The sequence below is a fragment of the Setaria viridis genome, chromosome 3 (genome assembly GCF_005286985.2).
Source record: "Setaria viridis chromosome 3, Setaria_viridis_v4.0, whole genome shotgun sequence".
In the NCBI taxonomy this organism is placed as follows: domain Eukaryota; kingdom Viridiplantae; phylum Streptophyta; class Magnoliopsida; order Poales; family Poaceae; genus Setaria; species Setaria viridis.
Window position 1 is genome coordinate 18,939,133 of NC_048265.2, and position 13,611 is coordinate 18,952,743.

General features: G+C 48.6%; 1 protein-coding gene across 1 annotated transcript; it reads left to right on the forward strand.

Annotated features, from left to right (window-relative positions):
- The first annotated feature begins 7,926 nt into the window (after positions 1-7,926).
- LOC117847800 (gibberellin 20 oxidase 2) lies at positions 7,927-11,447 on the forward strand. Its single transcript, XM_034729086.2, has 3 exons — positions 7,927-8,763; positions 8,900-9,224; positions 10,912-11,447. The coding sequence occupies exons 1-3, from the start codon at positions 8,189-8,191 to the stop codon at positions 11,245-11,247; spliced, it is 1,236 nt and encodes a 411-aa protein (XP_034584977.1). The 5' UTR covers positions 7,927-8,188; the 3' UTR covers positions 11,248-11,447.
- The last annotated feature ends 2,164 nt before the right edge of the window (positions 11,448-13,611 follow it).

The window sequence follows — 13,611 nt, forward strand, 5'->3', positions numbered from 1 at the left end:
CTTCCCAGCGGCAGCTATTTCATCAGCGAGACTTTTCATCTTAGAGTAGTATGCGGCTGCAGAAGCATCTCCTTTCTTCTCTCGAGACAGCTGATGAATTTGCAATATCCTAAACTTGGATTGAGAGGAAAACATCTCTGTGACAGCACTCCATACCTCAGCAGTATGTTCACAGGAGGAAACTTGCACCAAGACTTCCTTGGTCATTGATGAGAGAAGATACGAGAGTTGTTGATCTTGTTCGATCCATTGGACATACGCCAGATTTTCAACCTTTTTATATGGTCTTGTTAGCTTTCTCGATCTTGGTAGTCGGCGGAGGCTGCAATATAGATCCATCCCAACCAACCGTGCAGCACGGACGGCGGGCAGTACCTGGGCTCGCCACACCAGGTAATTGTCCTGGGTGAGTTTCTCTGACACTGGGATGGAAAACGAAATCGAAGCCCCCCATACTCGTCGATGCCATCTAGATCGGCGACGAGAAAAAAAAAAGAAGAACGCTCACAACTCGCGACTAGATGCTCTTTTGGAGAAGAGGCTCTGTTACCATGTGAGATTCAATGGAACGGCTTGACCCATAGGGCGCCAGGTAGCTTCATTATATAAGCCGGGAGAACCAGCGTAATAGGTACAAGATAGTCTCCTGATAGGAGAAGGTTACATGAGATAATAGTAAGGAAAGGACTCTAGTCCTAATACACATATACTTCTACAGCGTTGTCTTTTGCAGAGAATACCGTGTTGTTTGGCACATGCATGCAGGGAACGGTCGAATGCAAATCCCGCCGCGGTATTGGCGTGGGCGCTCGCGTCGCGACGACCATGCCGTCTCCATCTCGCGCGCGGCGTTCAATTCCGTGCCCCTCCTCGTTTCATCACGTTCAATACCTTTGTATACCAGCAAGAGCGTAGTGTTATTTGGACAGAAAGGAAACGACATCATCGTACGATCGACTAATGATCGTTGATCGGGGCGGGCAGTCAGATCGGTGGAAGCACCCACATAGACTTTGGTACGAATGAATGCCAGAGCTGCCGCCTCTGCCTAGGTATATAGAGCTAGTCGTGTCGTGTTCCACGACGACAATTCCGGGGACACGCCGGCGATCGATCCGGAGATAACTGCAGGGTCAAGATCCTGGCTAGATCCGTGGTGTTATGGCTGCAAACGAGCCGAGCTCAATTGACCTCATCATCTCAAGAACTTGGGGCTCGTTTGGTTTTTACCTATGCGCGCCCTGCCAATCTTCGCCAAAACAGCCGCTAGCCAATTTTTTGACGATGGATTCCTCCGCCCATGATTTCGCCGAGTGTGGGTGAAAAAATAACTGCGCGTGGGTACGGGTGTCAGGACGCGCCAATTTATGGTGTCGATCCAAATGCTTGCCTGTAGACGGTCAATGACCAAATAATTGGTGAGGCATCCGTCGGAAGCGATCCAAACAGCCCCTAGGCTCCAACTTAGCTTTTTGCAATTCGAGCTGATCTCGAGTCTAGTTTAAAGTCAACCAAGCATAGTTAGTTCACGAGGTTTGGGATTTATATTAGTCATAAACTTAACTTAATCAAAGCCTATATAGTAACTAGACTTAAGGCGTTGTCGTGCTTGTAAACTTTGGAATTTGGACAATATAATTGGGAAGAAAATTAGAATACATCTGTATATACGTCAAAGAGTTATAGTCGAGCTTTTAAGACCTCGAGCTTGCTAGAGTCACGAGCTTTGATCAAGTTTTAGCTTGGATAGATTAGAATTCGAGTTGGTCTTATAATAAGCCTAAGACGAGCCGATCGAACTAGTTCATGAATCTTGAACTTCGTTGACAGCATCACAGGCGCATCTTTTTTTAAAAGATCTACTAGTAGCTACAAACTTCTGGCGTGCATTATAACCTGTAGATGCAAAACTTGCTACAAGTAATATGAAAAGGGACAGGCAGAAATCTTTCCAAAAAATAGCTCAGACCTTTTGTTTTGATTGCAAATGTACATAATGTTTTTAATCCATCCCCCCCCCCCCCCTCCACACACACACACACACAAATGCTTGAGCACAAATATCTTAAAATCTAAACTATTGAAAGTTCAACCAACATACGTTGCACCATTGCATCCATATTTTAAGACATATCTCGTGCAAACCAAATACCTTGTACAACCTTGCAAACTTTCAATCAAGATCATAAGATGCTCATCTACGGGGCAGGGGGGAGGGGGTTATTTTGCACATAACCGCCCGCCACCGGCATCTCCAATGGAATTTTGCGATATCCCCCTCCCCCTACCCCTTGGATGAGCATCTTGTGGCCTTGATTGAAAGTTTCCAAGGTTGCACAGGGTATCTAGTTTGCAAAGTTTCCAAAGTTGCACTGGGTATCTGGTTTGCACTAGATATGTTCCCATATTTTAAAGCACGTCTCCCATGGTTAGGATTTTATGACTACTAACATATGCTGCAAGAAAAAACTATGGACGAAGTTCAACCGGGACAGGACAACAACTCAAAACGTGCCATATATTTAATTTTTTAGTGGAGAAAGCTATACAATTAATTTTTATTGGAGGGAGTACATTGCAAGACACAAATTACACTGTTGAAGGATAATCGTGATGTTCAATAATATTAGAAAGTCTAAAGATGGGCAACACGCTATGTCACTACCAGAAAATGGAGATTTCGTGGGAGGCATGGACAAACCACCATGAAATCATTTTTTCCTTAAGAGTGTTTCAAGAAGGGCAAGTGTGGAAAACCATCAAATAATATTATCATTAGTGTGGCAGTTATCAAACCCATATGAAAATCACTATCCCACCATGAAAATAATTAAGCTCCCACCAATGCCATCACACTTTTTGAGGTGTGGTTTTGGCTCGCATGAATTATTTTCTTGAAGGTGGATGCTACAAATTACCACCATGAATACGTTTCCAAAAAAACATTACAACGCCCCAAGTTTGGTCACGATTATTGGTGACAGTTGACGGTCTCGAATTAATTTCATGGTGGTATTTATAGTTTCCGTAACAGGATTTCACTCTCACTAAATCTCTGTTTTCTGGTAGTGTCCCCTGCCAAAACATTTCCGGACAAGTAGAGAAGATGAGAAAAAATCAATAAAATGGATAGCGTTGGGTACACAAATATTGACAAGGGATTTTTTTTAGTAAAAGCATCGAAACTAGTGGAGCGTCCTACATCAAAGAAAAATCTAACACGATTCACAAAAAATAAAAGCTCTACGAATCAAGAAATTCACATGGAGAAATAGTGGAACGAGCACATCACAAATTTGATAACAACAAAAAGAATTGGACTGAGCACAAGCAGATTCACGAGTACATGGCTTCGATGTCACCCACTTCGTTCCTCTCGCTGTCGAGATTAGATCCTCAGTACTAACAAGGAAGGAAGAAGACAGACTCCTCCTAGGATTTAGGACTCGTACCATGTAATCCTACTACGACTCCTACCTTGTAACCGACTAGTAATCCTGCCTAAGTATATAAAGGAGGGTAGGAGTCCTTAGATCGGTAGGCTAAGACCTCATAGAACTACAACATAGGACCAAATCCTCAACACCAAATAACACCCAAGCGCAGGTGCAATATACAACACCCCAAATAGGACATAAGGTATTACGTTATTCTGGCGGGCAGAACATAAATCTGTGTCTTGTGTTCTCGCTTTTACCTTTGAGTTCCAGGTCCGACGATTCCCCACCAACAAATCTACTACCTTGGGATACCCCTTGGTAGGTTGCCGGTATAAAACACCGACATCTGGCGCGTCAGGTAGGGGTGATCATCGAGATCATCGGGCGAGCTTGAAGGACCTCATCATCAAGATCAATCTACTCGACAAGAAGCAAGTCGCCGATTCGGAGTTTCGAGCAGAAAAATCTATGCCGATACAGAATCAATGCGCTCTGCGTTCCAGTCGAAGACCGAGTCGGTTTCCACTGCAAGCTGCTGCATACGGCTCGTCGATCAAGGCTGAGGCAAATCCGATTTGAGTTGGGAGATCAGGTAGACCGAGGGACCCAAGCCATAATTCCCAAGATGACAAAGATCTGTTATAGTCACGCGAGGATTGAGGCAAATAATCAGCTCCGACTACTCTCCGTGAAAAGCAATTGTGAGGGATTTGTGCTACACACACATGGAAGGCTACCACAAGACCTCAAAATCATAGCCTAACATACATAGAAGATATATGCGAGCACTGCTACCCAATGTTCGGCCATATCAAGTCGTCGATGACTACTTCAACTACTCATCTCGACTAGAAAACTAGTCGAGGACGGTCTACTTCGACTACTCGTCTCGATTAGAAAACTAGTCGATGGTGGGTTACACGTGATCAACAACTAGTCGGAATCGACTCCAACTAGTTGTCTTCATCAACAATCGACACAGCTTCATCGACAATCATTCACGAATCAAGCTAAGTCACTTTTTTAATTATTTTATATAATTTTTCCAGCTTATTTTCTGCATGTAGGGCAACGCGGCGAGTACTTATTTGTGTACGCCTCTCGACGGTAATTACCCTCCAGATCTACACTTCACCGACTATTCTTGGGGCATGTTGACCGACAGCCATGGGCTTGGTATACCGAATCACGGAGGCTATCGCCACGAGTTTAGTGCACTGAGTTCCGAAAGCTCCGCCACAGGCTCGCCAAATTAGGAGGCTCTGCCATGAAGTTTGGTGCCCTGAGTGCTAAAGGTTTGCAACGGCTACACCCTAAGGAGGCACAAATCCAATGCGCGGCAACACGCGCTCTTCTCGCCAAAAGGCAGAAAAGTCTCAACGACTACTTTAAGTGCAATCGCGTAGTCTTTTTGTTGCAATGCCGACTACTTATTTTAATTGTCTTCTCTTAGCAATTGCCAATATCCTCAAGCAGAACACGTCTCAATTCGTGAAAGCCTCGGATCTTCTGTCATGCCTAAACGCTAGGACGCGAGGCAAAGATCTTCATAGCAGCAGTGTTAGCACGTGTACACGAGACAAAGATCTCACACGCAGTGGCAATGGCTAAATAGGGACCGGAAGCCTAAGAGTAATAGACTAACTACTCGGGAAAAATATAGCCGAAACAAGAGCATGACACACAACATTTACATTATATTCATCACTGAATAAATTTCAGTAATTTTAATATTCTACAAATATGCTATATAATGTATGCATCTCTTTTTGCAGGTCAAGCTTCGGCGATGACTCTCCAGAATGCTCAGAGTACCTATAATGGCTCCGCTAGCTCTCAGGCTCGGGGGCTAAACGCCAATTACTACTCAGAATATCTCTAGTGGCTCAGCTAGCTTACAAGCTCAAGGGCTAAGCGCCAATAACTACTCAACGTGGATTCTACGGCTCACCTAGCTCATAACCTCGGGGGTTGGACATCGCAATACTACTCGGATGATGATTTGAGTGAAAACTAAAGATCCTCGAATTGATTATTTAATCATTCCAAGGCTCGGGGGCTGATAAGCTACACCCAACTGTTGATTTTTTTTCAAGATGAAGAAAGAAGATTCAAGATTTTATTGACCCTTAGCCTGATTGTTTGATTCAACCTAAGGCTTGGGGGCTACTCCATATAGAGTGTGACTTCCACCACCCTCCATATCACATTCCAAAGATGAAGATTAAAAATCAAGACAATCAAGGGCTTGAGCACACCATAGCCTCATGGCAGCTTTGAGGAACTTTGAAGATTCAGCCAGACAAAGTACTCGAGAAGCACTAAACTACTCGGCGAGGATTTGAAAAGTACTCGAAGACTGCTGCATTTGACTACGAAGTGCTCGGGGACTTGTCGGGATAGACCCCCAGTAACCGAAAGGAAGGAAGAAGACAGACTCCTACTAGGACTCCTCTGTAATCCTACTAAGACTCATACCATGTAATCCTACTAGGATTCCTACCTTATAACCGACTAGGAATCCCGCCCCCTGGAGTATATAAAGGAGGGCAGGGGTCCCTAGATCGGTAGCCAAGACCTCATACAACTACAACAGAGGACCAAATCCTCAACACCAAACAACACCCAAGCGCAGGGTGCAATATCTAACATCCCAAACAGGACGTAGGGTATTACGCTACTCTGGCGGCCCGAACCTGTATAAATTCATGTCTTATGTCCTCACTTTTACCTTCGAGTTGCAGGTCCGACGATTCCCCACCAACCAATCTACTACCTCGAAATACCCCTCGGTAGATTGCCGTGTATAAAACACCGACACTCGTGTATATCTAGAGCTCTCTCTTTCTCCTCAAAACTTGAAGCTCTCTCAACCCAAGTGGTAGGAAAAATGGAAAGTGGCTCTTGGGTGAATGGTTTAGGACCAACCCACCATCTTATTTATAGGAAATTAGACTGTCCTCAAACCGTTCATATGTCATAGTACATAATGACCTACCCTTAAGTTCAAAATGGTACGATCAGGGACGGAGCTAGGGAGGGGCTGGAAGGGGCCATGCCCCCTCCTATGCTCAAAACTTTTCCACTATAGTTTATTTAGTTTGCAATGAAATTTATTCGGTTTGGTCCTAATTTCTAACAAACTTGCATGTCATAATTTGCTTGGCCCCTCTCTTGTTTCGATCCTATGTACGATTGTCGGTGTTTAGACCCGGCAACCTACCGAGGGGGTGCCCGAGGTAGTGTTTGGTTTGTGGGGCTCGCCGAGATCAGGAACTCAAAAGTGAACACAGACATACAATTTAGACAGGTTCGAGCCGCTAGATTGCGTAATACCCTGCGTCTTATATGTTGGTTGAATTGAATTGCTTTAGGGGGTGTTTGGATACGAGGTGCTAAACTTTAACAGTGTCACATCGGATGTTCGGATGCTAATTAGGAGGACTAAATATGAGGTAATTATAAAACTAATTGCAGAACCCTGTGCTAATTCGTGAGACGAATCTATTAAGCCTAATTAATCCATCATTAGCAAATGGTTACTGTAGCACCACATTGTCAAATCATGGACTAATTAGGCTTAATAGATTCGTCTCACGAATTATACTCCATCTGTGCAATTAGTGTTGTAATTAGTCTATATTTAATACTCCTAATTAGCATCCAAACATCCGATGTGACTTAACAAGTTGTTCTTAAACACCCCCTTAGAGGAGTTCCCTGCCTCTCCTTATATATGGAGGGGCAGGGTTACGGGTCGGTTGATTTATAAGAACACTAGTCGGATTTAACTAGGCGGGTCCTACTCTAATTGCTAAGAGTAGTTTTCCTAATCCTCGATTAGTCTTGTCTTGCCACGTAGACTACGCCATCCTGCACCGTTACCTCCATGTCAGATACGTCTCGGTGTCCAACTTTGTATATAGGACTGTCCAAACTTTCTGGTGGACCCATAGATGTATGTACGATAACGATTACTTTTTTTATTTTATATTGAATAGATTCGGTACCTTCACACTTTTGCTACATTTTGATGCAAAAGTTCACTGACAGTGACACATGTCCTTTGAATGCCTTAGCCATGTCCTATGGTCCCCTCCCTCTTCCTCTCTACAGCGAGTCGCCAATAGGGAGCGGGAGCGGGGATCCCATCCTTCCAGTATATTTAGCAGTAGTTAGTAGTTTAGATTTCATCAAAACAAAGCATTCATCTTAAATTCCTCGCCATCGACAATTGAGGTGGTGATGTCGGACTTCTATGTTTTAACATGGTCTTTTCTGTAGTGGGTTCTTGTTTTCCTTAATAATATAAATAAGTTGCTTCTTTTTTCAAAAAACAAATTTACCAACTTCTTCTCCAACCCAAAGTTCATCTCCCTGCCCTAATTATATTCTTCGCTGCCTCTCCCAAATTCCGGCTATCAAATATCAACTCCATCTCCAGTTACCCTACTGCTAACAGGCAGTCAGGCACTGGCAGGGTACGACGTTACGACACATCACCCACCCTGCCAGACGCGTCCAAATCGATTCCATCACCGATTTCTCCCTCCGATCCCTCGCACGTCCCTGTGCCTCTCGCTTAGATACGAGGTCACACTTGCTCATCGACTGGAGCCTCAAGCCTTCCCGTCGGCCGTTACATATAGCGCTACTACTTGCTCAGGAGGCCTTCGTCCACGGGCATTCGCTAACCACTTGCCTGGGCCAGGGACACGAGCGCGCTCTACCTATTCCTCCTGAACAAAATGCCAGAGAATCCACATCACAGCAGCCGCGGCACTGTCCACCCAGTTGGCATGGATGTTGCTCGTCGCGTACTCCGCCCCGTCCCTCCTGCCGACGCCGACGGCGACGCTGCCGTCATCAGCCTCTGCTGGGGTCAGCCAAAGATCCCGGACCCGTTCGTCTGGCCCCAGGCCGACGCGCTGGCCTCGTCGGAGAGGGAGCTGGACGCGCCCGTGGTCGACGTCGGGGCCGCCATGCGCGGCGACGGCCCCGGGATGCGCCGCGCCGCCGAGCAGGTCGCCGCGGCGTGCGCGAGCCACGGGCTCTTCCAGGTGACCGGGCACGGGCTGGACCCGGTGCTGGCGCGCGCTGCGCTCGACGGCGCCGCGGGCTTCTTCCGCCTGCCGCTCGCCACGAAGCAGCGCGCCCGCCGCGCCCCAGGGAACGTGACCGGCTACGCCGCCGCTCATGTAGACCGCTTCACGGCCAACTTGCCCTGGAAGGAGACACTCTCCTTCGGCCACCGGACGTCCGGCGGCCGCGTCGTCGTCGACTACTTCGCCTCCGTCCTAGGCAGCGACTTCAAACCCTTAGGGTACGGTAAATCAACCTGCTGCAGATATAGCTACTCCGATCCGATCCTCCATGCGATAGATGTTCACATGTACATGACATGGGTGTATACATGTGCCATGCATGCATGGACGTGTATATATGTATATATGCTGCAGGGCGGTGTACCAGGACTACTGCGAGGCGATGGAGCAGGTGTCGCTGGCGATAATGGAGGTGATCGGGGCGAGCCTGGGCGTGGGTCGGAGCTGCTACAGGGACTTCTTCGCCGACGGCGGCGCCATCATGCGGTGCAACTACTACCCGCCGTGCCCAGAGCCGGAGCGGACGCTGGGCACGGGCCCGCACTGCGACCCGTCGGCGCTCACCCTCCTGCTGCAGGACGGCGCCGTGGACGGGCTCCAGGTGCTCGTCGACGGCGAGTGGCGGCCCGTGCGGCCGAGGCCCGGCGCGCTCGTCGTCAACATCGGGGACACGTTCATGGTACGTTACGTATATTTTACTATAGCTAGAGTATGTGTACGTGTCGCCACGTACGCTGGTCGATCTCCGATCCGTTTCATTTTTGCCGCGCTGCTCGATGGTATCAGTTTCCGAAGCCTAAGCACGCATGTGTAAGTGCCGTGGCAGTGTCTCCCGTTCGTCACGTAGTGGCGCTGTCGTTTAGTTCTACACTTCTACGGGCTTTAGGTCACTTTTTAGCAAGCTGCGGCTACTACTACTACTACTACGTTGTTGGTTTAAGCTGGTTGTTGCTGGTACACATAACACATGGGAAGTTTATCCGGAGCACACGTCACTTTCGTGCTCCTCCTATTCTTGTCACTAGCTAGTCGACGTCGGCGATTCCGAAGTTTTATTTTTTTCCTTTTTATATATATAAAAAAAAGAAAGAGTAGGAGCTGTGCTATTCATTATATCTAAGGGACAAAAATAAGATAACCAGTAATTAAGTTGGTAGCTAAAGGATTGCGACGGTATTTATGCTCATATTATGTTATGAAAGTAATTAAATTATTGATCATTAGTCAATACTCAATACTTCGTAATTTTTTTTAGATAAAGAAGGTAAGATCTTCGACTTCTAAAAATGAACCAAGGATACACAAACATAGTCATTTCATCCTTTTCAAATATGTATAGGCACTTTTAAATTTAAACCCTGGTTAATCGAGTCATGGATCTATAACACCACCTTACCTGGTAAGGGCTAATTTAAGTATTGCTAGAGCTAAAATAAGCTAGAGGCTCATGAGCTTTTTTTGTTGTCTGTTAGCTTAACGAATGTAGACGAGCTCATCAAGTGGCAGTTGCCCACCCATGTCGTGGCATAAGGGAAACCACTAGCATAGTTGTTTTGGGAGAACAAAGTTCATGGAATGTATATATCAGATCACGAACAAATTGAGATATCCATATGCTACATACACCAAAGTCAGCAGTCTCATTTCACAATATGAAACCACTACGGATATAGCCTTAGATCGCCTTGTCGTGCATCCAACTCGAGCATTTCACTTCAAGCACGACCACTAGGTCGCCGCCGAAAGTGTAGTGCGAACCTACGCCCAAAACACCCGGGTGGGTACTCGTCTCTTTCACGGCCCGCGCCTCCTAGCTCCGGTCCATCCATGGAGGGATAGATTGGAAATGGCTACAGGGTCCTTTCTCTTTTGGCCCCGTTGGACGCTTGTCTGTTTTGGACTCTAGCCCGTCGCTTCTCGGAGGCATCCGACGCGGGGGGGGGGGGGGGGGGGGGGGGGGGGGGGGGGGGGGGGGGGGGGGGGGGGGGCGGGGCGGGGCGGGCGGCGGCGCGCGGTTACCTGATGCGCATGCCGTGTCCTCTTCTCCCAGAGCTAGTTCCGGCGCACGCTGGCCGAGACGAAGCGCGGCAGCAGCATCGCCTGAGATCGCACGGCGTCCGATCCGGCGATCCGCATGCGCTCGCGGTGAGCGTGCGTCCAGGACGTACGGCCGTCGTACTAGGCTAGGTTTCCCAGCGATTTTCCCGTCGTCGCGTTCCGTTTTGTCATTTTCCCCCACACAGTTCCAACTAACCTTTTCCCCAGTAGTACCGCGCCATGCTGCCAGAAATTGACATGAGATTGTACGCCACAGATCCCGATCGATCTCCACGTACGGAACTCTCTGACCTCTTGCGTGCGTGCAGGCGCTGTCGAACGGGCGGTACCGGAGCTGCGTCCACCGCGCGGTGGTGCACCGGGAGCGGGAGCGGCGGTCGCTGGCCTTCTTCCTCTGCCCGCGCGACGACCGCGTGGTGCGCCCGCCGCCGCGCCTCCTCGCCGCCCGCGACGACCAGGAGCAGCAGCCACGGCTGTACCCAGACTTCACGTGGGCCGACCTGGCGCGCTTCACGCAGCTCCACTACCGCGCCGACGCCCGCACGCTCGACGCCTTCGCGCGCTGGCTCGGCGCGGCCCCTACCTCCCGCGCCGCGGCGACGTCGGCGTCCCAGAGCCAGGACAAGGCGCAAGAGACAGCTTAGCTTACCCTTGGGCTTTTGGCCAGTGAAGTGCTGCTACTGGATTTAGTGTGGTGGTAGCATCTCTGTATCAATTGCTCTAGCCCGTTTATTCGGAGCTAGCCCACGACATAATAATTCATCTACTAGATGTGTATGTGCATCATGCGTCTATTTGCATGTAATCACTTTTCCTAAGTTAAAAGGCGTGTGTGTGATGCTTATATGGCCTAAAAGAATCCATTAAAATAATGCTTCAACTAAGCTTGCTTTTTAAAAAAACGATTTACAAGAAATTTCAAGGCATGTATTGATAGACAAGAAGCAACTTATTACAAAAATAGAAACATGCAACAAAGTAAAAAATAACATTCGCACTATGGCTGAATCGGCTACGGAACCACCGCAACAACACAAATGCCAGCAAAACCACCAACTAAAGCCGTCCGTGGATATAAGCTTACATTCAAATGCTTCAAAAAAATAAATATCCAAAGATACGCCCTTAATATCAAAATATACGGAGTATTAAAATTTTAGAAATTCAAATTTGAACCATATTCACGATTATACACATGTTTAGTTGGTAAAAGTTGTATCAATCGATTCACATTTCACATATCTTTTAACGTCTTGATTTCGTAACAGTTGACGATATACTGTAAAATTCGATGGCTAAAGTGTAGCTTTCCAAATTCTTATATGCGCTAATTTACTAACAACTTTTTTTTGAGAGGATTTATAACCACCTGAAAAGTAAAATTAGGTCACAGTCGATGGAATCCGGCTAAACTTCTGTGCGGAATGAAGTCAGAAATGGACCGCCGTCGAGCAACATAAGCGCAGCCCAGATGAGAAAGCCCAGTCTAAAAGAAGTCCTGCCACTCCGGGCCGCGGCCCACGCAAATTCCGACGAGATGTAAACCCATTAGCACCAACACACGCTGTTCTTCTCCGGTGATGGATATCCAAAGCTTCCAGAAGACAAGCACGACGGATGGCTCGCCGCTCGCGCACGCGCGCGCAAGTCGCAAAGCTTGCAGCGCCAAAGAAAAGAGAAGGGACAACGAGCCGACGACGACGTGGCACGCGCAAGAGCGCGACCTGGCGGGGCGGTCTTTGTTTAGGTCAGGAGCCCCGATCCCGACCGGCGACCGCGCGCAGGCGCGTACGGCACTCGGGCGGCGCCCGCCCGCACGCCCGCAAGCAGAGACCGCGGTCGTACGGCACGGCGCACCGCGACGGCGACCCGCATCTCGCACACCGCGTGGCGCGGCGCGGCTCTTTAGCGGCGACGCTCTGTACCGACGCGCACGTGCCCATTGACCGAGCGCCCTGGAACGTGCCCCCTCTCCCTCCCGGCTCTCGGTGGCCGCACACGTACGCGCGCGCTCGCGACGACCCCCCTCCCGTTCCGCAGGCTTGCGTGCCGGATAAGTCCAGGGCGTCACGGTTCGCACGCGCCAGGCGTTGGGATCCGCCACGTACGCCCCGGGGAGGTCGCCGTGCTTATCTGCGAAGCCGACGGCGAACGAACGAATGCGCCGAGCGTGCCACGAGTTCCTCGCAAAGCTTTGGGACTTTTGCGCGTTATAGGCGGTGGAATTTCCAAGCGTCGCAGTCTTGCAGATGCCCGTCCTTGGTTGGTGCCCGTACGTTACGCGGTGGGCAGAGCACGCACGCACCGCGCCGCGCCGCGCACCAAAAAAACGTCGCGCTCCGACTGATCCGGCGTGGAGGCGAGGTCGGAGGTCCTACTGCGAATTCGGCGTACTCCTCGTGCTGCACCTGCACTACGCCTGCGGTCCTGCACGTACGCACGAGAGAGGGTTCTTGGTGATATGCCGGCATCTCGTCGCCGGGGCGTAGATGGTCGATTCAAGCAAAAATTTGTTCTTTCTTTCTTCTACAAGAAAACGTGGAACATATTGTTTTTTCTTCCCGAAAGGATGGCAAAAACCTTTACATTATGACGATTTTGACTGGAAGAATAAAAAAATGAAAAGTGATGACCTAGTTTTTCTTTTTTACGAAAATGTGAGAATTCGCAAGTTGGGAGCAAGGTAGCACCGTTGCGGGAGCACTTGAACCTTTCTCACAAGTACATGTAAGGTTGTGCCACTCATTCTACCCAACTATGGTACAACGAATCGCCTGACAACTTTACACCCCCACATGCTCAGGTATGCAAAAGTAGCAAAACTAAGCTAACGTGATGAAACACGACCCAACTAGACTTCTACTAACCCCTATCTCAACGGTTTTTAGAGGGAAGTACCTACAAAAACCCCTTCTTCGCAAATTAATACCGCCGGCTCAAACAATGCTCAGGAGGCAACACCGAGCGCCAACTGAACCACTGATAAAGAGAAGACGATCGCAAGGTCT